Below are 25,982 nucleotides of genomic sequence, written 5' to 3'. Positions count from 1 at the left end.
TTTGGGATGACTAGAGTCTCAGGCAACCTTGAGCAAGGAAGGTCTGGACTTTCTTCCACAGAATGATAGATTCTGACTATCAGTAAACACATCAGGAAACTTAAAGCTTCAAGTGATTATGATGATTTACACCTGAGAATTTTCTTAACCATCTTAAAAACTGATGATAAACATAAACTAAATATAAAGTCTGAGGGCCAAGTTTTGCAAATGCTAACCACTTAGTAAATATGTTTGTTCATGGTTTCAGTAACCCTGCTTCCAGGATTTAGAGACTAAATTTTTCTGCACGTAAAGATAGGACCTAACTACTTCCCTCCACCATCCAGTTCTATTCTTAACTCTGTGTTACCCTTGGCTGTTAACCCGGTCTCGCCTACTTACAGGACCTGCTCAGCCCCGCCCACCTAGTCCAGGGACCCGGGCCTGGAGACTGGGGGCAGGGCGGGATGGGGCGGGGCCTTACAGACTGGGGGGCTGCGCACTGCTCCATGGGAGTTGTAGTCCTCACAGTTCCCAGCTTGCGGACAGGCTGTCACCGCGGGACTCCTTTCCCGTGCTCCTCTGCGCGGTTCCTCTTGGCCCATTCTGAGAGGGTGAGGAGGTGATCTAGGGTTTGTAAGAAAGTAGATTAGAGGGTTCTGTTGGAGAGGAGCTTTCGGTATGCACAAGTCCAGTGCTGCTTCTGCCCATTCTAGAGTGCTGTGGGCCAAATTAGAAATCCAAGTTTAAGTTCCCTAGAGGGCCAAAGATGAACTGAGCATCCCCAGGCCCAGCCTACGAGCGGGGGCGACCAGCTCTGTCCCGGGCGAAAGCCAACTCGTAGGGAGGCTCTGTACTTCCACCTCGGCTTCTTCCGCTACGGCCCTTCTCCGGGTGTCTCTGAGGGCTGGGAGCCGCTGCGGTGTCGGCTTCCGTGCTTTCCCTCCAGTTTCCGCGAGCTTGGGAGCGGCCGCCGACCCCGGCGTCCACGGAGGGCTGCGTTCCGGAGGGCCGCGAGGCGCCACCACCATGATCCCCGGGGGCTTCGGCGCGCGCGTGTGGGCGCCGCTGGGCGCCCTGACCTCGCTGGCGTACTGCTTCCACCGGCAGCGGGTAGCGTCGGCAGAGCGTCGGCCAGCCGACGGCCAGAGTCCTGTTGACCGCAGCCTGCTGGAGCTGAAAATGGTACAGGTCGTGTTTCGACACGGGGCGCGGAGTCCTCTCAAGGCGCTCCCGCTGCAGGAGCAGGTGAGGGCTGGGCCGGGCGGTGCTGGTGGGCGGGCGGGTTAACTTCTTGGAAGGGGGTCTCCGGGGTCCTTGCCCTCTCTTCTTTACCTCCTCCGGCGGCCAGTGCGTGGGCCCCCCAGGAAAAGACGGCCCCAAACTTTGTTTCATGCCATAGCTGGCCTTCGTAAGGCGCAACGGAGTCTCCGGGGATCTTGGCAAAATGTAGGTTCTAATTCAGCGTGTATCTGGTGCACTATTACCCGGAAGTGTCTGGGTTAACTTGGTCGGGGCTGCAGTGCACTTGTGTGTGGTTCTTCCGATGGCTAGAATTGCCGGGACCTTTATAACCGGAATGGCAGAGGTGGACTTGCTTATGGTCGATAGCTCAGGGTGTACCAAAGGCCGTTTGAGATCTGAAGGCTTGTTGGTAACAAGTGCTGTGTTGCCTTTACATTTTAGGATTCTAAACCTGTAATGAAAGGGACACTTTTGAAAGTTTAAATTTAAAATGTAAGTCAGAATTGGCGGGTCTTGTGGCTGTGATGGTTTAAAATCTGCCTATTTTGACCAGGATGATTATGAATAAAGCACAATAATGATGTGCGTTTGGTTGTTTTGGTTTGGTTTTAGATGATTATCCTTCGTGGATATGACCAATTTGTAACAGAAGAGCTTAGTGAAGAGACACAGACAACCAGAAAGTCCTAGGCACCCAAGTGTCCCACTTACCTATGGCATACTTTTGTACGGTTAGTTTTCCCTGATGTTAGAGCAGCTAAAACTGGCATAGTCTTTGTTATCATTGCTACTTTCCCCAAACTGTGACGGATGTAGCTTCACATAACTGAAAATCCGATTTTTAACGTTGGCCACAGACGAAATCAAACCTTTAAGGCCAGACGAAATCAAACCTTTAAGGCCCTTCTTTCTTTTTTTTTTAAAGTTTTTTTTTTAAATATTGATTTATTTTTATTTATTACATTTATTTATTGTGTGTGTGTGTGGCCAGCTCAGCCCACCAGGGGGCGGGTCTGGCTGGCATGTGGTGCTGGGGATCGAACCGCAGTCCCTGTGCTTTGCCAAGCTTGTTTCAAGTAGGTGCTTTAGACCACTGAGCCATCTCTCCAGCCCCTAAGGCCCTTCTTTCATAAATATATTTTTGCAAGCACTTAACTAGTTCTCTAGTTGGTCTTCTATTGATTATCCTACTTTCTAGCTGGTACTAGAATAGCTTTCTTTTTTTTTTTTCCTTTTTGATGCTTTGATTGTTTTTCAGCCTCTTACTTGGTATCTTAGTTACTTTCTTGTTGCTGAGACAAAATACCCAACATCCAAAGTGGTGGCATGGGAGAAGGCCACTGCGGAGGAGAGACAGGTCATGACAGGTGGAAGGCAGCAAACGAGGGACCTAGCAAGCAACCAATGACAAAAGACAGATTCTTTCTGTCCTTTGTATTGTATCCACTCACACGTGAGTTAGGGGTACCCTGAATCCTCCTTTGCCAAACCAATCAGTGGAATAATGTAGTAATCGCACACTCTAAATCCTGCCGTCACACACTCCAGATTCTGCCATCTCTGACAAACCCCACTGATGACCGCATGAGGCCTTCGGGGGCTATTCAGACCCAAGATATCACACTTGTCTTTTTTTTTTAAACCCAAATACTTGGGCTGGCCAAATAGCTCAGTGGATTGAAGTGCCTGCAAGCAGGCTCTGGGGCTGGGGGTTTGATCCCCAGGCCTGCCATGCCAGCCCTCCTGCCCCCAGGTGCTGAGAGGGCAATTGAGACTGGGTGTGGTGGCAGCAAGCCTGTAATCCCAGCTCTTGGGAGGCTGTAAACAGGTGGATCACTACGAGTCCGATCTAGTAGTGAGACCTTGAACACTCTGTAGACTCTTCCCTAAAATACAAAAATAAAATAAGAAAAACTCGAATACTTTATACTGAGCTACAATCCCAGCCCTTTTTTATTTTTGATTTTGAGACAGGGTCTCAGTAGGACAGTTAAATTGTCCAGGCTGGGCCCTAACTCCTAATCCTCCAATCTCAGCCTCCAGGGACATTTGCCACCTTGCCTGGCCAAAACATTGTGTCTCTTATGTACCAACAGTCCTCATTGATCTCCATTTATTCTTGTTAGAAAGGGCTGGGAAGTAATATGTGGGGGTATTATATTAAAAACAAAGTTATTGGCAGTAACAGAGAAAAAAAGTTTGCCTGTCTGTACCTGGACCCATTCTGGTCTGTATGGTATACCTATCCCCTGAATGCCCTGGAGAAAGATTTAGGTTCTTTTAGAGACTTTTTTTTTCTGAGCTGGGGTATGTGATTAGTGTCTTCTGCCTTTTTGGTAAAAGGGGTAGCTTTTGCTTTGCGTACCAGCTTCATTTATCTTTGGTCTGCACAGCTACAAAATATGGAACATCTGATTCCATGGCCTCACTTTGCAGTGAGAGGAGACACATGTACCTGTCTTGTCCACACTCTGAAGACTTTAGGCAGATCCTTTGAACATGTTAGCTACCAGTCGTATCAACTCTTATGTATAAAAGCCAGGAATGGAACCAACTCTCTTTCAACTTAGTCTGTTAGTAAATGTTATCCACTTTCTATAACTTGTGTTTGGATAGCCAAAAAAATTTTTTTTCACTATCCAATTTGATAGACATGGTTGTTGGGATTTTCTAATCTTTCTGGTTTGGTTATTCATTTTAGTCAGATGAGACTATGTGGTAAAATTCTGAAACTAAAATTGCTTTTGATACATGTTTCCTGATTTTTAACTGGTCTATAGATAAAACATGTAACAAGTCATTCAATTATTTCATAAATCTGTAAAAAGTAGCATTGTTTAAAACTACATATTCTGTTTGTTTCTTATGGCTTGAATAGCTGTTGATTTAATCTGTCTTGCTGAAAGATTATACTTTGGAAATAAAATTGTGGAACTTGTTTGACCATTTTTCTGATTAGTAGAGTAGGTCAAGTACATTTTCAAAAGAAGATTAGATCCTGCTTTCAGGTTTCCCTGAGACGTCGTCTGGACAGTGGCAAGGTGGTCTCTACCAGGGATGTTTTTATTTTTATAAAATAAAGTTCCCTGTGCCCCACATTCATAGTTAAGGCATTTTGGGTTTTATTTGAGAGCAGTTGTGCTGGGCAGAATAATGTCATATTGCTCTGGTGCTGTCCAGAGGTAAGCTAAGAAAGGTGTTATTCAGGAAGCAATGTGTGAAGGTTATACGGGTCAGTCTATCCATTCCTCTGGACTGATAGTTCTTAACTTTGGTAAGACACTTAACTGAACTGGGAAAGTTTAAAAAACACTAATGCTTAGTGGGTGTTGTGGCAGACATTTACAATTCAAGCCCATGGGAGCTAAAACAGAACCATTGCCTGTTTGAGGCCAGCCTGAATTGCATAGTGAGATCTTGCATCAAAAACAACCAAACACGATATAGCTCGGGGGCACAAGAGTCCACCTGTCAAGTGCAAGTCCAGAGTTCAGTTTTTCTACAAAAACAAAAACTACTCATACTCAAATATTCCTCCCAGAAAGTCTGACTTAATTGGTTGAGGGTATTCAAACATTGTAAAAACTTCTCTGGTGAGGCTTTATAAAATTATCTGGACCCTACAGCATTAGAAAATGGAGATGCTAGCTCTGTGACTAGTCAATGTGATTAGTCCAAGATAGGGCTCAAATATCAGTAACTAAAAAAATTTTTAGTGATACCAGTGTATTACTTTGTTCTAAAATCTATACTTAGAAAGTTTTTGTTTACATCCTAGGTAAAAGAAAAAATTTTACGTAGGGTAGATATTGATTCCCAGTACAGATTTACCTTCTATGCAAGATGCTTTAGTGTTGAGGGAACTGGGAGAAACATTCCCACAGAGCTCACTGCATGACTGCAGAAAAGATGTTCATTCTATTACTCTATCTTCTTTATGAGGACCCTTGGGAGAAATTTGTCTGTTAGCATTAGAAACGGTGTACTTCTCCCAACAGTTGGCTTGCTTTTATCGTTAAACTTGTCTAGCTGATCACATTTCTTCAGAACGCTTACTGCCAAAGCTGTGGTCTACCTGTGATAAGTATTTGGATCCTTGTGATATGCATTTTTAAATAAGCGTATCATGGTATTTTTTTTAATTTTTTTTATTTTTTTTTATTTAATTTTTTTTTTATTTTTATTTATTAGAGAGAGAGAGAGAGAGAGAGGTGTGTGTGTGGCCAGCTCAGCCCACCAGGGGGCAGGGCTGGCTGGCATGTGGTGCTGGGGATGAACCGCGGTCCCTGATGCCTTGCCAAGCTTGTTCTAAGTAGGTGCTTTAGACCACTGAGCCATCTCTCCAGCCCCCGTATCATGGTATTCATTTTTGTTCTTGTACTTGTTTCCTTTTGTCTTTCTTACCTATTTTATTTTTTCTTTGAGTGTATTTGGTGCAGGGTCTCACTGTGCAGCTCTGACTCACAGTGATCCTCCTGTTTTCAGGATCCCCAGTGCAGGGATTATACGAGTGCACCACCACGCCTGGTCTTGCTGGCTGGCTCAGTGCACCTGGGGCTGGGATGGCACGGCATATGGTGCTGGGGCTTGATAAATTACTATTGATTAGTATTGTTATAATTAATTTAAGTTTCTTTTTGAAGATGGGCTATAAATAAAACAGAAAATTGACAAGTTAGACTTTACTAATTTGGAAGCTGAAAAGCAGGAGTGAGAATGAGAGTAGGGGACAGAGGGGTCATGTGGATGTCATATATGAAACTGATGTATTGTTTCTTTCTTTAAAGATTTACTTATATATTTGGTACAGGATCTTGTGACACAGCTTAGACTCATGGTGATCCTTCTGTCTCAGCTTTCCCAATGCTGGGATTACATGCCCAGTTTCACTGGCCAGCACAGCACAGCATGGTGCAGGCCCTGAAGGGCATGCAGTACTGGGAATTGACTCCAGCTCCTTGTGCTAGCAAGGCAGGCACTTAGGCTGCCAAGCTATCTCACTGGCCCCCGTTTATTCTTGAATATCCAAAAATACATACTATAAACTTGACATGACTGGACTTTAGAAACTGTCCCCTGGGAAACACCAAAAATCTTCACTTGGAGAATCTGCCTAAGAGTCAATTCCTTAGTGTAGCTAGAGGATCTTGTAGTGGGTCTAGCCTATACTAGACAATGGATTTTCCAGGATGGATAATTCAGTCTTGGCTTTAAAGGAGTTTACAACATGATAAAGGAGAGGGACAAAATGGATTTTAATTATGAGAATATGCACAGTGAGAAAGTACAGGGAATACAGGGAGCTATCTCAAATTAAAATGACTAAAATTGAACTGGCTTTCTAGAAGTTTGTTCATCTTTGTCTTAGTGTTAGTCAAAGAATACTTCCATTATGCTCTTCATGCTAGACACTTAGACTAAAAATCAAAGTGTTGTTTCTCTTTATTCCTCTTTGTTTACCTACCAACCCATCTGCCAAGTAAATGTTTTGTTTACTTAAGTGCCAAGTCTAACTTAAATATCTTACATCTCCCTCTTTGTTTCTCCTGCCTTCGATGAAACCTTAGTCATGTAAACTACTGCAGACATCATAACATTTACTTTTCTGCTTCTGGTCTTCCCATTCTCATTGTGTGGGGCACTTGGCTGAGGAGTGAATGGTTAAACTAGGGGGAAAAAGCACACAGGCTCTATGAGAAATGGATGGTTAAACAACAACATCAGTGAAGCAGGTTGTGCCTGGCCATTGTTCTCCCTCTTTACCCAAGAAAAACTACTTTGCCTTGAGAGTGCTCCTTGCCCACAGTTTTTTCTTTTGCTTTTCTCACTTAAACTGACATTCTAAATAAAAGCCAGAGAGTTCTTGGCTTCAAGGGTTCTCCTGGGAGTTTGTTCCTCAGGTAGGTGTTCTCAGTTGAGTTAGCCCCACTGGGCCTCTTGTTGATTGAACTAAGTCTCATCTCCCAAGTAATCATTCCACACAGTTATATGTATATACTGCCAGCTTTCTAACTACTCTTTGGAGCCATAGGCTGTCAAGGTACTGACTGGCTGAGACTCTGGGGTCCTATTCCTATTTGAACTAGAGAAATTTTTGCATTTATATGTACAAATCTAAAATTCAACTTTAGTTGTGTTATGGTTTGTGTCTAGTTGTTCCCCCAAAGCCTCATGCCATAGTTATGGGGCAGTTTCTGGAGTTTGTGGTTGATTATTGTGGATGTGGATGCTGCCGGCAGGTAATTTGCATTACAATGTAGGGAAGGAGAGAGGCCAGCTAGCGGCCTGAGCAGCGCCCGATCCCTTCTGCTGTGCTGGTGAAAGATTGCGCTCTGCCCTTATAGCTAGCTGAGTATGGACTGAAACCTCTAGTAACTGTGAGTTAGGCCTTTCCTTCCTTCATTTTGAGTGTCGGATATTTGTCCCAGCAACAAGCGAAAAGTAACTGAAACAAGTTGGTACTTGTTAATTAAAAAGCTTGAAAGCTATTCCCAGGTTGAAGGAACTAAACCAATTCTTTGCTGTAATTCTTCACCATCTCTACCTTCCTCAGGCTGTATTTGGAATTTGGAATGCAACCTTCTCTCTTTACCTGCTTCTTACAACTTCAGGTTTGTGCTTGTCTAAATCCTATTCATTTCAAATACCATTCCTCCCATGAAACTTTTCCCGGAATTCTTAGCCAAAAGAAAAGGTCTGTCTTGCCTTTGAACTATGATGGCCTTTATCTGGCTTCTGGCAGCACATTATCTATTATAGAATTACTGTCATTTATATTCATAGCTTGCTTCTTCTGGAAAGAAATCCTGGAAAAGCCAGACTTTTCCTGAAAAGCCAGGAAAAACAGATCAAGTTACCTCAGGCTTGGTGTCTTCCATAAGGTTTGGCAAGTTGTCAGAACTATTAATTGAATTTGTGGCATGCCCGGCCCTTTTAATGCATCCAGAATATAGGTGACCTAATCTCTTCCCAGGAAGCTAAGTCTACTGAACAGGATGCACCAGAGAAGACTTCTCCTGGTACATTTTGGTTAAGACTCCCACAGAAAGTCATTGAGGTTGCTGTGTAAGCTGAGATCATCGTCATGGCCTGTTGAGTCTTATGGAATAAATGAGTCTTTTCAGATAAAAGAAATTTTTCCAGGCAGGAGAAATGATACTTTAAAAAGCCAGAAAGTGTGAGACTGGTAGTAAAGGAATTAAAGTTGTGCTTCTTGAGAGAAGTGTGAAGGATGGGGATGAAGTGATGAGGAGGATGCTGGAGGAGAGACTGGGCCTTCATGCAGCTGTGAGGCCTTGAAGGATTTCCCCTCCCAGGGGAAATTTGATTCTGTTTTTCCTGGCTTTTCAGGAAAAGTCCCCTCCCAGGGGAATTAGTGGATCAGAACTGGGAAGGAGGAGATGTTTTTGCATGAAGTCATAAGGTTTATACTCTATAGTAAGACAGTGGAAGGACCATTGCTAGTGACTTTCACTAGGCAATAAATCAATAGAGCTTGGTACAGGGATCATGGAGCAGCAGGGAATCAGGCCTAGGAGAATTATTGTTGCACAGAGACGTAATAGATTGAGAAAAGGAGCAGATATAAGGGACTAGAAAAAAAAAATTCTTGTTTTTAAAATTGAAGTCATCACATCTGACTGTTAAGAATTTTATGGGTTGTGCCGTTTGGGCCCCAGCCCCGCTCCCAGCTGAGTCTGGAACTGAGACTGGGCATGGTGGTGTGCCCCTGTAATCCCAGCACTTGGGAAGGTAAAAATAGGAGGATAACCATGAGTTGAATCTGTGTAGTGAGGCCCTGTAGTCCCTGTACTAAAGTACATTAAAAAAAAAAAAAAGAATTTTATGCTTAATTGGAGCTATGAGATCTGTGACCACTTACAATGATTGATGGATTTTTTTCCACTTGTGATGTTTTAAAAACCATTACATTACAGTTGGGATGGGGACAGATTGCGGGTTACAAAGGGAGATGAGAAAGAAGCAATTTCTTTAGAGATGTGCTTGTTTCAGAAATAAAATGAGAGGAAGGAAAAAGTATATGGTAGTAACAAAAGATATTAGCCAGAATCCTCAGTAGGGGTTGCTAGGCATAGAAACCTGCAGAATAGTTCCTTAGCAATGCTTACTGACACCATCTGAGATCTTATTTCATTCATTCATTCATTCATTCATTCATCCATTCACTCATTCAGCAGTTATTTGTGTGCTGGATATTCCATCGCTCCTCCCTTCTCCCTTGTGCTTCAGTGTGAGCTTAGAGCTAGAGCAACCCCTTAAAGCTGAGATTTTGTGTAGTGGTAACAAGACATGAGCTCAGGACAGCTCATAGTAAATCATGAGTATTTCTTTTTTTGATTGGGAATAAAATTTGCTGCTTTCTTTCCATGGGAATGTTATAGGGCTGTTGGCTATTAATGCTATTTTAAGAACCTTTGCTTAATTTTTTTTTTTTTTTTTTTTTATGGTCACAACAGGTAGAGTGGAGCCCCCATCTATTAGAAGTCCCTCCTCAAACTCAGTTTGATTACACAGTCACCAATTTAGCCGGTGGTCCCAAACCACATTCTACTTATGATGCCCTCTACCACAAGACCACCCTGAAGGTGAGCAATAGTTTTTTGCTCTGGGAGGCCCACTGCGAAGTGTCGGTGGTTCTCCATGGGCTGAGTTCAGCAGGCTGTCCATTGTTTCATTCTTCTCCTGCTTTCTCCCCCACTTCAGGGGGGCATGTTTGCTGGGCAGCTGACCAAGGTGGGCATGGAGCAGATGTTTGCCTTGGGAGAGAGACTGAGGAAGAAATATGTGGACACCATCCCCTTTCTTTCACCATCCTTCAAACCCCAGGAGGTCTTGTAAGTCACCAGAAGAGATGTTGCACCTGATCTGAGGTCTTGAGCGAGAGCAGATCTGTACTGATCCCCACGGTAGTGTCTAATGATTTGTGTGATACTTTGCCATGATGCAGCCACTCTTATGTCATAGGATCCCGTGAACAGGTGGTTACTGGGGTCACATTCATTGGCCTTTGAGTCCCACCATCCCAAGAGAGGTAAAGTATTCTTTTAGTTCCATCACACTCCTTATTTAGCCTTGAAGGATTCCCAGCTGTTTAGTGGTAAGGTAGAGTTTATATAATTCTATTTTCCTTTTATGAGCATCTGTGCCTTTTCCTTCATTTTTTTTTTCCAGTGTTCGCTCCACTAACATGTATCGGAATCTGGAGTCTACTCGTTGTTTGCTGGCTGGGCTTTTTCAGCGTGATAAAGAAGGTTTGTGTCTGAGGTCTGAAGGTCAGCCCGTCCCTGAGCAGCTCTTTGTTCTCACTTCCAAAACCCCTCTCATCCTTAGTGCCTGTTCCTTTGACCTCTCTTCTACACATTGACTCCTGAGTGTACCTATTCTAGAGGCTTCTTCCCAGTCTAGCCTTGTGCTGCCCTAGTCACCTGAGCCAATGTGCCCTAGACTCCTGACTTCTCTGGCTTCTCCACAAGTTTCAAAAAGCAGCCCTATCAGGTATTATGAACAGTAGTGAAGCACTGCTGAGAAGATAGGATGGCAGGAGGGATCCTTAGCTGGGACCTAAGATTGTTGCTCTTGCTATGACATTGATGACAATTCATAGCATGATCCAGGTGTCATTAATACTATTCTGTTCAGCTGTTCCTAGGTGAAGAAATCTATCAAGTTTGGGTTTTGATATATTCAACCAGTGAGTGATTGCAGTTAGTGACTCCCGAATTTTTCACCACCAGTGACTACATTTCTTATTTCCTATGTTTGAGAGCTCCTGGCCATCAAATGAGCCTGTATTTTATCATTTGTAATTAATTCAAATTCACATTTAATTACTGGTCTGGATTTCAGATCATTCTGACCTCACCACTACTAAAATACTGAATGGTACCATAAGGCAAAGGTTCTTATTTTGTGTAGCTGCTTTTATCAGTATCTCAAATAGAAACAAAATTTCCACTAAACTTTTAAAAATATGTAAGACAGTGGAACCTTCCAGGCCAGAGGAGGCTGGCCTTGTCCCCAGCTAGATTGGGTGCTGCTGTTAAGTCTTATAGGAGGGCGGGGAGATGGCTCAGTGGAATAAGTGCTTCTCTAGCAAGTGCAAGGGTCTGAGTTCAATCCCCAGTTCCGCCAAAAAAAAAAAAAAAAAAAAAAAATGTTACAAGTCTTATAGGGAGCTCAAAATGGCCCAGGAAGTTCAAATTTGTAAGCCCATGAAAAAGTTATTAGAATTCTAGCAAGATAATTCCAATCTACCCATGATGAGAATAAACACACTAACGCATGATTATAGTTATGGGGAACCAAGGGGTCCTAAGAAAGCTACAATGACATCTGCAGCAAAGACCTTGACCTGGAGCCAAGCCTGGGTTTTATTAATTCATGAAGAAAGGAATGGCTTGAGGATGAGTGACTGAGACTGATGGCAAGTAGGTGAGTGCTGTGAGCTGGGCTAGGTAGGAGGCCTGAAATCACCTCTGCGATATGCAAAGAAGGATGTGCAGAAAGAGTAATCTGCATAACACAGTTGAGATAGTGTCTAATGTTTTGGATGCTCTGTTGTGTATCCTTTTATGCTCTGCAAAGCCATAGCCTCTTATCTCAAGGCATGTTCCCAGCCTATAGTGTAGAGCACTGACTCTTCAGCTAGCCTTGTCCTAGCTTACAGGTGGGAATAACCAGGTTCCTGGGAAACACCCCTGCCATCTTTGTTTCAAAAACTACACATCACCACCTTGGTTGGACTGATAATGCATTGCTTAACACCAATTGAAGGGATAAGGAAAAGTCCTAGCCAGCCCTGTACATATCAATATGTGGGAAGAGGGTCAGGTTCAGCCAAAGTGGAGACAATTGCTCTTCCTTCAAGGACTCTCACAGGTTGTCCTCCACAAATTCTGGCTGAAGTTGGCTGCTAAACACAGTGTGCTTCTTAGCGAACATTAAGCAAGGTAGACTGGCCCTTGAGCCTAAGAATAATCTACAGTGTCTGATCTTCTGGATGTTCTTAACTTGCTCAGCTTCAAAAAGGAAATATCGGGGCTGGTGAGATGGCTCAGTGGTCTAAAGCACCTACTTAGAACAAGCTAAACAAAGCACAGGTACCACGGTCCAATCCCCCAGCACCACATGCCAGCCAGCCCCGCCCCCTGGTGGGCTGAGCTGGCCACACACACACACACACACACACACACACACAAATAAATAAATAAATTAAAAAAAAAAAAAAAAAAACAACAAAAAGGAAATATCCTCTTTCCAGAAACACCAAGTGTGGTTGAGGGAGAAAAATGGTGACCACTTTATGTACACACAGATTGTAAACCAATTAATTATTAAGCCTTAAATTTACAACTGCAAAATTACTTTCATACATGATACAGTGATGCCTTAGTTCATAAATTCAGTTCTCATGATTCTGGTCACAAAACTGAACTGGGTGTGAGAAGTTACAAATTTCCACGTAAGATCAACAATGAACCTAACCATTGAATTTGATCTGGTTCTCATCCAATTTGGTTTATAACCAGAACTGTGGGAAGAATATAGTTATGAGCTGACATACCACTGTAATTATATCATTCTCCAAAACAGGCAAACTGCTGATTTCTAAATGTAAAGTTCTTAAAACAGTATTGGTACATACTGAATCCTTTCCATGTTAGAATCACTATAACTATGGGATTTAGACTGAGCTAAGTAGCATGTGTTTTAGACTTGGTGAATTCCAAATCAGTGCTGATGGGAGCTTTTTCTTTTGCTATGCAGCCTGAACTGTGTGGAAAGAACCTGCCACAGGCACAGACACAGAGCATGGGCAGATGCTAGGACACCTTCTTTGGTCATTGACAGGAAGGGACAAGAGCAGCATCCTGTTTCCACCAGTAAAGGAAATGGTATCCTAACTTCTAGTATGGCTGCCAGAGTAGCAGTGCCCTGTCTAGGACCCAGAGGTATTTGGACTGTGTCCCACCTGCCTCCAGGCCTTTCCCAATATCAGGGGTCTTGAATGGACCAAAGAACTTCAGAAAATGCCACCATTAATGGGAGTGGCACAACTTTGGATGCTGCTTTAGGAGTAAAATCCTAGAGAAGTGCTGGAGGGCCCGTGGATCAACTATAGAAAATCAGGCTGTGGGGAAAGCTGGCAACAGTGAGTCTGCCCTGCTCGGTCAGTTGTTTGTTCAATATTTATTTCAGTGTCTGCTGTGTTTTATTTGCCATAAGCTATAGTTGTAATATTCTGACACCAGTAACAGACCCCAGTTGCAATATTGGTGGTTTATGGCATTATAATAGAGGTTTAAATCATAGTTATTATTCTAAAAGGTTTGTATATGTATCAAAGACTGTTTTAAGAAGTTTACATATGTTGTTTAATTCTTGTGATGATGCTGTGAAGTAGGTACTGTTGTCTCCTTTTAAAGATTAGAAGACTGGGGCTGGTGAGATGGCTCAGTGGTCTAAAGCACCTACTTAGAACAAGCTAAGCTAAGCAAAGCATAGGGACTGCAGTTCAATCCCCCAGCACCACATGCCAGCCAGCCCCGCCCCCTGGTGGGCTGAGCTGGCCACACACACACACAAATAAATGAAATTTTAGAAGAAAAAAAAAAGATTAGAAGACTAAGGGGCTGGGGATAAAGCTCAGTGGCATAAGCACCTGCCTGGCAAGCACAAGGTCTTGAGTTTAATCCCTGGTACAGCGTTTTTTATTTTTATTTATTTATTAAAAAAAAAAAAAAAAAAATATATATATATATATATATATATAGAGAGAGAGAGAGAGAGAGAGAGAGAGAGAGAGAACCCCAGAGAGAGAGAGAACCTAAGTGATTTGCCCAAGCACACAGAATTGGTACCTTATGTAGATGGGTTTCAGACTCTTGACATTCTGGATTCAGAATCTGTGCTCTTTACTTTTATGAATGGCTGCTTCTGTGAGGACGTGTGTATCTGGAGAAGGGCTGATTGTGTGTTCTGTTCTTTTCACATGTCTTGCAGAACCTGTAATTCTTCATTTGGGGATGTGAGGGTACTGGAAATCCATAGTGTAGTCTGCTTGCATGTCCTATCCACTTTTCTTTCTATGGTTCCTATATCCCCTCTGAAGAACCTGTGCTTCACTTTACTGATCCTCATATATTGCAGACATCATCATATTTTTTGCTTTATGTAATGATGGAGGAGGTTCCACTACTTTAGAGCAATTGAAAATCCCTGATGTAATCCTATCTTTTGATTAACAGATAAACCTTTAAGGAGGGAAGTGACTTCCCAAAGCAGCTTACTTGTTAGATTCAAGTAACATCAGTGACTTTTAGCCTAATTTTCTTCTGTTCAGACCAACTCTGATATTCTCATAAGTTACCGTAGCTACTTTTAGGGTCCTGGTGCTCTTACTATCAATAATTTTCTTGGCAATAAATTGCTTTGGGGACTTAGATTGACCTAATTACTCTGTAGATTGGACACTGAATTCCATATTGCAGCTGATGGGAGCTGTTTCTTTTGCTATGAGGCCTGAACTGTGGAAAGAACCTGCCACAGGCACAGAGCAGAGCATGGGCAGATGTTAGGACACCTTCTTTTGTCACTGACAGGAGGTACAAGGGCAGCATCTGTAAGAAACATGGGGCCAGGGAGATGGCTCAGTAGAATAAGCGCTTGCCTGGCAAGTTCAAGGGCCTGAGTTCATTCCCTGGTTCCGACAAAAAAAAAAAAGAAAGAAAGAAAGAAAGAAACATGACTATAGTCTAATCCTTGGTTTTTAGCAGTTTACCTAGAAGGCTGGCTTTTATTTTGGGCAAACTTGAATTCTGAGAGTATGTGTGACCCTTTTTCAGTTTGTCATTTGATAAGTTACCATATTGACTTGATGTAGGGGGTTTGATCTGTGGGAACCAACCAGCCAACCAACCAAACAAATAAAACTCGGATTCTGATCAAGTTGGGGACAGCCTATGTACAAGAATACCTAAGTGCTGGTAGTGCTTCAAGGTGGGGGTGTTTTGGAATGGGAGGGAAATGCCAGTCTGATCTTGGTCTCCACGTGCTCCAGTCCATTTGTGGTTCCAGAAGGCATATGCTATACAGAACGAGGCTGGTACTGGCTTTTCCCAGTGCTCGGGCTCTAGGAGAGCGTGTGGAAGCAGAGCCAGCACATGTTAAAGAAATACATTGTCCTACAGCGTGACCTTGTGATCTGCCCCTTGGTGCCTTTGTGTCTACAGACAAAGAGAAGAGGTAGTACAGAGTGGGGATGCTGGGAAGAAAAAGCTGAAGTCCCTTTCTGCCTGCACATCCTTCCTTCTAGGGTCGATCATCATCCACACTGATGAGGCAAGCTCTGAAGTCTTGTACCCCAACTACCAGAACTGCTGGGGCTTGAGGCAGAGAACCAGGTAACTGGCCAGAGGCTCTCTCTCACCAGGGGAAATAGCCTTTTCCCACCGCTGCTGGCAGACTGCCTGCATGGGGACCCTAACCCACTGGTAGTTAGGAGAGTGGGGCCAGTTACACTCAGGTCTGACTTCAGCTGTCTGGGGAGTAGAAGAGCTCTTCTTCACAGTGGTGGGCTCATAACGAACATACAGGAAGTTTGGGTAAAGCCACTCTGATTGGAGAGATGACTGTAAGTCCTTGTGTGGGGCTTTGCTTTACAAAGCATTATCCTGGCAAGTAGGCCCTGGAGTGGGGCAGATGAGGAAACTGACAGGTAAAATAAAAAATGATTGAGCCGGACATCCACACACACCCAGGTGTGCAAGCATCAGAAGACCCTGCCTTTCCTTCGCTTACCAACATGCTGCTGTGCAGAGTGGATTGGTTTGAGCTAAGGACACTTTTCAGTCCTCGGGTATTTCTGGGCTAGCTAAGACTATATAATATATTTACTATATACATTCCATTTTCTTTAAGAAAGAAAATGTTTTAAAAATAGATATGGGCTATGCATAATTGCTGGTATAATAGATAGATACATTAGAGTAGGATTCAGGAAATCTAGCCTTTTATGCTAACCCTGATTCTTGTTTTTACAAATCATTTGATATTTTGAGCCTCACTTCACTCATTTTTACATTGGGAATAATACAGCTAATTCCACTGGGCTGTGAAAGTTAAATGAGAATTCAGTGCCAACAGCTGCTCACCATACTATATAATGGATTGCTTTTATATTTTTGACAGAGGCCGAAAGGAAGCTGCTGCTTTGCTTCCAGGGATCTCAGATGATTTGAAGAAGGTGAAAGAAGGGATGGGCACTGACAGTAGTGATGACGTGGACTTCCTTGTTCTCCTTGACAATGTGGCTGCTGAGCAGGTTAGAGGCCTGTTTTCTACTAGCTTGGGGACTGTGGCATGGGCACTGGGTGAGCTGGCTCCTAGCTACGAACTAGGAGCCATGATAGGACTTGCAGATGGAATGGCTGTGGGACGGAGGGACATAGAGCACTCAGGGAGGGATGGGCACAGTGAGGGAGGACTCCTCATTCAGGAAGACAGGCATTTAACTCCAGATCAGTTTCTTGAATCACGAGGCTTTGAATACTGAATGTGTCTTTCATAGGGCAGTCTGAGGGCCAGAGTGGATATATAGTGAGAATTATGAAAGGGAAAGAATAGTAAATCTTTACATGTAAAATTTACATTTGCCATCTTTTAGGTTCTAAACATTTTGGAATTCCTCTTTATTGTATCAGTTTTTTTTTTTTTTTTTAATATTTATTTATTTTTATTACATTTATTTATTGCATGTGTGTGTGGCCAGCTCAGCCCACCAGGGGGCAGGGCTGGCTGGCATGTGGTGCTGGGGATCGAACCACGGTCCCTGTGCTTTGCCAAGCTTGTTTCAAGTAGGTGCTTTAGACCACTGAGCCATCTCTCCAGCCCCTTGTATCAGTTTTTGGAGAGGCAATATACATATTAGCAGATTTGAAAATTTTGAGGTATCTATAAAAATCTGATTAATCTTATAATCGTTTTCCTCAGATTTATTTAGCCATAGTTTTTTTCTTATGCAACTGGTATATAAAATATACAATGAAGACATGTGCTGGCACACACCTATAATCCCAGCACTCAGCAGGCTCATGCAAGAGGAATGCCATGAGTTCAAGGCCAACCCAGGCTACAGGGTGAACTCAGGGCCAGCCTGAACTACATAGCAAGACCCTGTCTCAAGAAAAAAAGAGTTATGCAATGAGAAGTACTTCTCTAGATTCAAAAGCTGGATACCAGAAGGCAATTTAAGATCCTCTTTTCTGATGAAAATGACAGCATGCCCAAAAGGCATAAGTGTGTATGTATAAATAGGTTGAAGTTAAAAGGCAAGAGTTCCTGTAAGGTATTTATATACATACTTTTAAAAATTCTTTTTAGGGAAAATGGAAGTCAAATGGAGATACATGAATGTTTTTTTTTTTTTTTGCGGAACCGGGGATTGAACTCAGATCCTTGCGTTTGTCAGTCAAGCGCTTATCCTACTGAGCCATCTCCCCGGCCCAGCATGAAATTTTTTGCCTTGTATTTTACTTACTTTTTTTTTTTTTAAGTTGAAAAATACAATTCTTGGTTCGATCCCTGGAACTGCTGTGCCAGCCCTGCTCCCAGGGTGCGCTGAGATAGCAATTGAGACTGGGCGTGGAGGAATGCGCCTGTTATCCCAGCTCTTGGGAGGCTGTAAACAGGCGGGTCAGTATGAGTCCAATCTAGTAGTGAGACCCTGAACACCCTGTAGGCCCTTCCCTAAAAATACAAAAAATAAGTAAATAAATAAATAGGAAAGAAAGAAAGAAAAATACAAATCTTGGGGTTGAATATAGGTCAGTGGCATGAGTGCCTTCCTAGCAAGCTCAAGGTCCCGAGTTCGATCTGTGGTACTGAAAAAAAATATGGTTCTGGGAATGGGTTTGATTGAGCGGTAGAGCACTTGCCCAGCATGTAAGAGGCCCTGGATTCAATTCCAGCACAGGAAAGAAAATTAAATATTTTTTTTTTTTGGAGGAACTGGGGATTGAACTCAGATCCTTGCATTTGCCGGTCAAGCGCTTATCCTACTGAGCCATCTCCCTGGCCCCAAGAAAATTAAATTTTGAAGCGGATGGGAGCATCTGAAAGGCCAGATAAAGAATTTTTTTTAATTCTGGGTCTTCAGAAATGAAGGAACACATAGGTTCAGAAGGGCACTGGGGACACAGTCTTGTACTGTGTGGGCCCTCCCAGGAGGATACAGGCCCCAGCAGGCTCCATGGACGCAGGTCAGCTGCCTTCTTTCTAAAACTGCCTGTGGTCCTTTCAGGTGCACAATCTCCCGAGCTGCCCCATGCTGAAGAGATTTGCCCAGGTGATTGAACAGAGAGCTGTGGACACAGTCTTGTACATCCTGCAACAGGAAGACAGGTGAGGGACCTTTTAGCTGCCAGCAAAGCATCATGCCTGCTCAGCCCTCTAAGTGTGTGTGAACGAAGAGTTCAGCAAGTTCCCTCACACGTGCTGCCTGGCACCACTGCGAAGAGACCAAAATGGCCCCGTGCTGCAAGCCCCAGTCCCTGAATTTCTGTGTTGGGACTGGTGACCAAGAGCTTTCATTTCCTGTTGCACAGAAGTAGGAGCCACCACCTTGCTGAGTGTCTTTTAATCACTTGCTTTTTGCTTTTGCTTTAAAGTTCAAAGGATTCTGGGAGAAGAGCTGTGCGAGGAATACTTACTTATCACTTTATTCATCATTTTATAATTTATGAATCAGTTTCACATTCTCACTGTGCAGTAAGTGAAACTATCCTTGGCCTTGTAGACAAAGAAAGTGGGGCCTAGAGAGACTACCTTGCCTGGGCTCAGCTCGCAGCTAGTAGTGCCAGAGTTTCAGTCCAGATCTCCGGACAGCAGTGGTGTGTTTGCGTAGCCTTCCTGGTACCTAAGGCTCTGTTTCTAAAAGGCCTGTTTCCTAACAAAATAGAAGTTTTTCCTGTTACCAAATTTCAGAAGTTCCTTTTTTCTGATCAGTAAATTCATTCAACTTGTACTCACAATAGGTAAGTAGGTGGAGGAAATGAGGACAAGAATAGCTCTAAGAAAGAGAGGATATGACTGTTGCGGGGATAGCTCACAGTTCAAGAACTTGTACCATCTGTTGCATTAGAGTGAAAGCCCTGCCTGCCTTGACTCACTCAGCGTGTCCCTTTGTGCACTAGCCTCGGGTATCCAGGAGCTTCCGGCCATGCCCTTCAGCTTGCTAGCACTCCCTGGGACTTGCCAGCTTCCCTGTAACACTGTCACACCAGACCCCCACTGGCACTTCCTGTCCTCCCTCTCACTGGTTCTCACATACAGACATTCAATAAATATTTTAGGCTTTGCATGTCATGTCATCTGTGTTGGAACTGCTCATCTCTGTCCTTGTAATATGAAGCAGCTATAGACAACCTGCCAACAAATGGGCATGGATGCGTCTAATACAATTGAACTTAGAAAAACAGTCAGGCAGGTCAGATGTGGCCATGCCATACTTTGCTTTCTCCTGATCCGTTGTCTTTTTCATTCCAGTTAGCCTGCTTTCATGAAATAGGTATTTTTTTCAAAGACAAATGGTTACATAGTCGCAGCCCAAATTGGCTTGGGCTGCATATATTCTTCTGAAAGCCATATCACATGCAGTGTTGGTTGTTTATGCATCATCTATTGCTTCAATATTCTTTGCCATAAAGATGGCAGCTTACCCATTTACCATGTGTAAAGATTAGGTGAAACTAATCACAGTAAACTTGTTCCCTTTTGATAGTGATTGGGTTTTGAGAATTCTAGGAGAGGTGTTGATTTGGAGCTTTTTTCCTCTTTAATAAAAAATGAAAGGCGCCCACAAACACCCCCTTTTTGTCACTTGCCAGCCTCCATTTTCCTGTTTTGTTCACTTCTTTAAGAGGACAGGCTTTTAGTACAGTAGTCACCTTGTTATTGTGAAGTGACAAGCTGAGAATGTAAATGGTAGAGCCATAGAACCAATCCTGGGACACTATTGCTGAACTTTTTTTTTTTTTTTTTAATTTTATTTATTTATTTTGTGTGTGTATGTGTGTGTGTGTGGCCAGCTCAGCCCACCAGGGGGTGGGACGGGCTGGCATGTGGTGATGGGGTATTGAACCAGGGTCCCTGTGCTTTGCTGAGCTTGTTCTAAGTAGGTGCTTTAGACCACTGAGCCATCTCACCAGCCCCTGCTGAACTTAAGTCCAATAAATAAGACAAGAAATGTCTTTATGATCTAAACCTCAGAAGCGGGAGTGCTGGTACATAGGAAATGTAATTTAGGATGTTACTCCTTCTACTTGCTCTTCTGGAATCTCTGAAAGTCATTACCCTCATCCTTCCCATCTTTGTCCTTTCCTTCCTCAAGGCTTAGTTCTTTATAATGTGTCTCAGTTACCAGTCACCTACTCTCTCAGCCTCTTTCATTTTAGCCATGTTCATAGCAGATTGGCATCCTGGGGTTTTTGTAGTTGGAGGTCTTTGTACACAGCCCTCAAATTGATTTTTCTCCTTCTTGCCCTTGGCTGTCCTTTCTACATTTCTTGTCTTTTTCTCAGCTGCATCTGACCGTCCTCTTGAAGTCCTAAACCAGCCTATACCGACTGAGTGGTTAGCACATATTGGGCTATTAAAACCTGTTTGCTTCTCACAGGGAAGGTCTGCAGATGGCAGTCGGCCCCTTCCTACACATCCTGGAGAACAACCTCCTGAAGGCTGCAGAACCTGCTCCTCCACCCAACAAGACCAGGTACCTGGCACAACAACTTTGCAGATGACAGCACTGGGGGCCTCTGGCTGCAGAGGGGAACCTCATGGAGGTGGGGGCAGGCTGGCAGTGAGTGTGGGTAGACATTTAAGAGAGTACAAGTACCAAAGAGATTTACACTTTGCTCTTGTGCCGTGTTTTGAAAATTTTATTTTAGCCAAAAAGAACCCTAAACTTAAACATCTTCACTTAGTATACAGAAAGTATGTGTATTTCCTCCCATCATTGGAACACCCACAGTTTAAAGGAGGTGAGCTGTTTGGCTTACAATTTAAAAGGAATTTAGTGAAAAATTGTGGCAGGAAGGTGGATGTGGCAGAGTGGAGATGCTTGGTTCATGGCAGCAGAGAAGCTGAGCAGGGGAGCAGTGCCAGAGGAAAGGGCCAGGCTTCAGACATGGGCCCAAAGGCCACATCTCTGTGGTGTACCCCAGACACCCAAAAGTGTATTCGCCAATCTCATGGGACGACCTCAAAGCTAATCAAGTTGGCATCCACTGTAACTATTACACTGTGGTATCCATAAAACATTTTTTTCCAGTGTTGGAACTGTTTCATGAGCTTCCGTTGCCACTTTAGGAGATGGTGGGGGAATACTGGGGGTTGAACTCGGGGTCTTCGCCCTGAGCTACATCTCCAGCTCTTCATTTTTGAGACATCGTCTGAACATAGTGGCCGAGTTGCCTGGGATGGACTCATTACCCCAGGTTAGGGCTACGGATTTGACACGTTGCTAAGTACAGTGTGATCTTGCAAACAGCTTCACTATCACCCAAGAACACGCTAAATTCCCATGTCCCCACTCGACCTACTGAAGCAGTTTCCCCAGGTGACCTGTCTGGATTCTAGATTGCAGAAGCACTTCTGTGGGCTTTGTTCTAGGGAGGGAGAGATTGCTGCTTGTAGCTAGAAACTCATGAATATGAGATACTGGGTTGAAGCGAAATGCTCAGGAGCTTTGGGCCAAGGTTTATAATGGCAGGCACAGGAATGCCCTTACCTCATTTACCGTGCCTGCAGTGCACTATGTTTCTTGCTGTCTTTTGCCACCTCGCCTTTCTCTGCCTCTGTCTAAAGAATGCGACAAAGCTAGTCTTTTAGGTTGCGAGTCAGTAAATAGAAGCATCGCTCCTTCCCTGGAGATGATAGAGACTGGCATCAGATAAGAAGAATTAAAATGGCACCTTTATTTCTCAGAATGAAATTTTGAGAAAATGTTGAGGGCCAAACAGGCTTTTTCATATTCCTTTGAAATGAAATTCTCCAAAACTGCAGGCTTCTTGAAGAAAGAGCAGAGCCTGCTGCACTGAACTCATCACATGACTGAGAGTGGGGAAAGCGTGTGCCACAGTGTGGCAGGATCCAAAGAAAGGAGGGACAGGGCCGAGGCCACACATTGCCTCCAGGAAACTCCCTAGGCAGGATGAGTTGGTGGAAAGGACACTTGCTGCACTGGGACCTTTTCCCAGGAACATGAAGTGTAGGGATAAAGGTTCTCCCCACTGTCTGTTTCAGTGGAATTTCATAGCAGGCTCCACTGATTTCTAAGGTCAGTTTTGGGTTTTACTTAAAGGACACAGGCAATGTTTTGGCCTCTAGAAACCTGAGTAAAGAATTGTGGAAAACTGTTTGCTTCTTGCAGAAAGCTGTACCTCTACGCAGCTCATGATGTGACCCTCATGCCTCTCCTAATGGCTCTGGGGACTTTTGATCACAAATGGCCTCCATTTGCTGCTGACCTGACCATAGAACTCTACCAACACAAGGAGTCTAAGGAGTGGTTTGTGCAGCTCTATTACCATGGAGAGGTAAGACCTCTGAGTAGGGTGAGGGTGTGACTAGGCCCCCTCCCGATACTTCCCACCTGGCTTAGTTTCCCTCCATGGGCCCAGTGGCGTTTTCATTGGTACCATCGGGTCTTTAAGTCCTATAAAGTGACTCAGCTATGGCCAAGAACTGGAGCAAAGTTTGCCAAGCGGTAGAAAGGTGTTACTTGGGCCTTATCTCAGTACTATTACAGACCCCTAGAGGCAGGGTCACCACCCTCCTGCTCTTCTCTTGAGTATTTTGGCCAAGATGAAATATCTTGACTCTGAAACCTATTTTGAAAATTACAAATGATGTCTTTGGGAGGTGATGTGTGTTGTCAGCTCCCTTGAAGTCTTAGGTGTATTAGCGCTATTAGTGTTGAGGGAGGAGGCCAGTACACTCTCCAGGGATGAGACATTTAGCTTTCCAAGCTTGAGATGTATCTTCTTTGTGTCTTCCCAGTCAACTCAACAGACATGCCTTCAGTATCCTTTATAGGCAGGTTGTGTGCTATTTATTCTGAAAATAGACCGGGTAGCAGGGCCTTCCTGGCTGTTGTATGCATACACACATGCTGCTCGAGTCAGGGCCTCTCGGACTGCTGGCCTCAGTGGAAGACAGCAGAAGGATGGGAGCCTCGGTGGACCAGCTGAATTATGTCTCTTTTGTAGGAGCAGCTGCCAAGAGGTTGCCCAGACAAGCTTTGTCCACTGGACAAATTCTTGAACACCGTATCACTTTATTCCTTGAGCCCAGAGAAGTACCGCATGCTCTGCTCCCAGGCACAGGAACTGGAACTGGGAAATGAAAAGTGACTGATGCACATGAATAACTTGACTTTTAAATACAAACTTTTCTACCATGCCTTCAGCTTTGTGTGTTTGGGGACCAGGCAGGAGTCTGTAAAGTAAGGATATTTCCTTGCTATAAGTATTGTAAATTCTTTTTCTGGAAGGAAAATAAAATATATAGTGTTGAAATCAAGTTTTTTCTGTTTTGTAGCTTGATTTCTAAGGTCAGAGTACATGTATATGACTCAGGCTGGGGGTGTTGTGACCTTCTAGAATTGTGTGTAGGACTTTAGTTCTTTTCTTCTTTCTTAATATTTCCTGAGGCCCCCCTCCACTAACTAATGGTTATTACAAAGAGGGAAAGGCTCTGCCTTCAAGGTACTTCAGTCCAGTGAGAGAGGCAGGAAGCTGCGATTACAGTACAATACACTTTATGCTATGATAAGATACACAGAGGGTTACTTGGAAGATAGAAGAAATCTAGTTCTGCTTGGCTGGTACTGTAGAAGGCAGCTCTCAGCAAGTTCTGAGACAGCCTTCTGGGGAAGTTCTATCTTGATCTGCGCAAAGAAAGGTGAGTAGGAGTTGACCAGGTAAGCAAGGAAGAGAGCTTTGTGTGTAAGCAAAGGATCTTGAGGTTCAGGGACACTGCTGGGAGCTCTACCTTTAACTGCCCCCCAGGGGTGCCTCATGAGCCCCTATTTCCCTATAAACATTCTTATTCTTACCTAGAATCTATTTCACACCTTGTCTGATTTCAAACCAACAGTCCTCTACCTCTCACAATAGCAATCGCAAAAGCCTGTGTACTTCCCATCATCTTTATGTAGGAAGATGATAAGAACTGCCAGGGGAAGAAGCTCAGATTTCTTGGGCTCACATTTCTCTTCTGAGCCTCAGACAGTCATCATGTCTGTCTGGATGTTCCATTTTCCATATCAAAATCAAACTTCTGCTCCTAGACCTGCTTCTCCCACAGGCAAGCTTCCCTACTTGAAGGGAATACATTTCCACATCATCCACCGAGTTACATCTTAAACCAGGACTTCGTCTTTATTTCCTTTGTCTCATATTTTCTTGTATCTGATAAGTTATTTTTATTATTTTCTTTTTTTTGGTACCGGGAATCGAACTCAGGGCCTCGTGCTTGCTAGGCAGGCACTGTGCCACCGAGCCCCATCCGCGGCCCTGATAAGTTAAATTCTATAAATGCCTTCATTCAAGTTTGTTGTTTCCATTTTAGTCAGATCTCTCCATTTTCAGCTTTTAATTACCCCTCTCCCTTCCTCACACTGCTGACTGGTACATTTATTTCACTAAGAAAATAAAAGCAGTAAGGAAAATGTCCATATCCCTACTACCACCACTGATAAATCTAACCTACTTGCACTGGTACTCATGAGGCCTGTCTGCCTTCCCCCTTCCTTCCCTCCCTCCTTCTCTCTCCTTTCCTTCCTCTTCCTTTCCTTCTTCCCTAGGAATGAGCCACCTCTGCTATCCAAGGCTAGCCTCCACCTTTCATTGACACCAGTAATTTCCATTTCCCATATTGTCTTTTTTTTTTTTTTCTTTTTTTGCCAGTTTTCTTTTCCTGTTATTCCTATTAGCATAAAAGTAAGCTATTAAATCACCTGTCTCAACATTTTTCTCTGTCTTGAGCATGTCATTTTTCATTCTTCCATTACAGCAAAATTCAGACACAGTTGCCATCTCTGATTCTTCCTTTCCTTGAGCTAGCTATGAGTAGGAACTTGCCTCACCACTCCCTGGAAACAGCCCTGGTCAGATTCATCAATGCCCTTTCTATGCTAACTCCAGTATCAGTTTTCAGTCTTCTTGCTGAGCTTCTCATCAGAATTCTTGGCCTGTTTTCTTCATTTGGCTTCTACCAAGTCAAAAACATTCTTGGTTTTCCTCCAGTTTCTCAACATCTCTGTTTTTGCAGGATGTGCCTTTGTCTAATCTCTTACGAACTGGAGTGTTTCTTGGTTTAGTCCTTTGCTACACTTGCTGGGTGACTTCCAGCAGTGCCATAGTTTAAATATTTATGCAGCATCTCTTAAATTTATGCCTTCAGTCTCAACCTTTCCCCCTGAATTCCAGTCTCATTGCTAACCAATCATTGCCTACAATAAACTGTTAATTCTCATGCCTTTTCAAACCTCCTCCTCTCACAGATCTCATCAAGGTGAATGGTACCACGCTGCTTGGGATGAAAACTTTGGGATCACCCTAGAGTGGTCTTGCTCTGTTTTACTTTTGACACATGAGTAAATCCTGTGGTATCTCTCTTCAGGCTACCCTGAACGTCCCAGACTTCCATCACTACTGTTTCAATTCCAGCGTCTT

The 25,982-nt window shown here is 43.6% G+C and overlaps 1 protein-coding gene across 1 annotated transcript; it reads left to right on the top strand.

The window, feature by feature from the left end:
• The first annotated feature begins 499 nt into the window (after positions 1-499).
• Positions 500-24,648, top strand: Acp6 (acid phosphatase 6, lysophosphatidic). Its single transcript, XM_004647829.2, has 10 exons — positions 500-1,230; positions 9,705-9,833; positions 9,952-10,082; positions 10,420-10,499; positions 15,563-15,650; positions 16,438-16,570; positions 18,548-18,648; positions 20,921-21,016; positions 22,676-22,841; positions 23,514-24,648. Exons 1-10 carry the CDS (start codon positions 1,012-1,014, stop codon positions 23,655-23,657), a joined length of 1,287 nt encoding a protein of 428 aa, XP_004647886.1. The 5' UTR covers positions 500-1,011; the 3' UTR covers positions 23,658-24,648.
• Positions 24,649-25,982: the final 1,334 nt, after the last annotated feature.

The sequence above is a fragment of the Octodon degus genome, unplaced genomic scaffold (genome assembly GCF_000260255.1).
Source record: "Octodon degus isolate 3935 unplaced genomic scaffold, OctDeg1.0 scaffold00331, whole genome shotgun sequence".
In the NCBI taxonomy this organism is placed as follows: domain Eukaryota; kingdom Metazoa; phylum Chordata; class Mammalia; order Rodentia; family Octodontidae; genus Octodon; species Octodon degus.
This window is presented reverse-complemented; position numbering and strand designations above follow the sequence as displayed.

Excerpts from the sequence above, each read along its gene's own strand:
- Acp6 (XM_004647829.2), top strand. The coding sequence starts at position 1,012 with ATGATCCCCGGGGGCTTCGGCGCGCGCGTGTGGGCGCCGCTGGGCGCC. Across the intron at positions 10,083-10,419 it reads TTCAAACCCCAGGAGGTCTT|TGTTCGCTCCACTAACATGT; the intron begins GTAAGTCACCAG and ends TTTTTTTTCCAG. Across the intron at positions 10,500-15,562 it reads TTTTCAGCGTGATAAAGAAG|GGTCGATCATCATCCACACT; the intron begins GTTTGTGTCTGA and ends CCTTCCTTCTAG.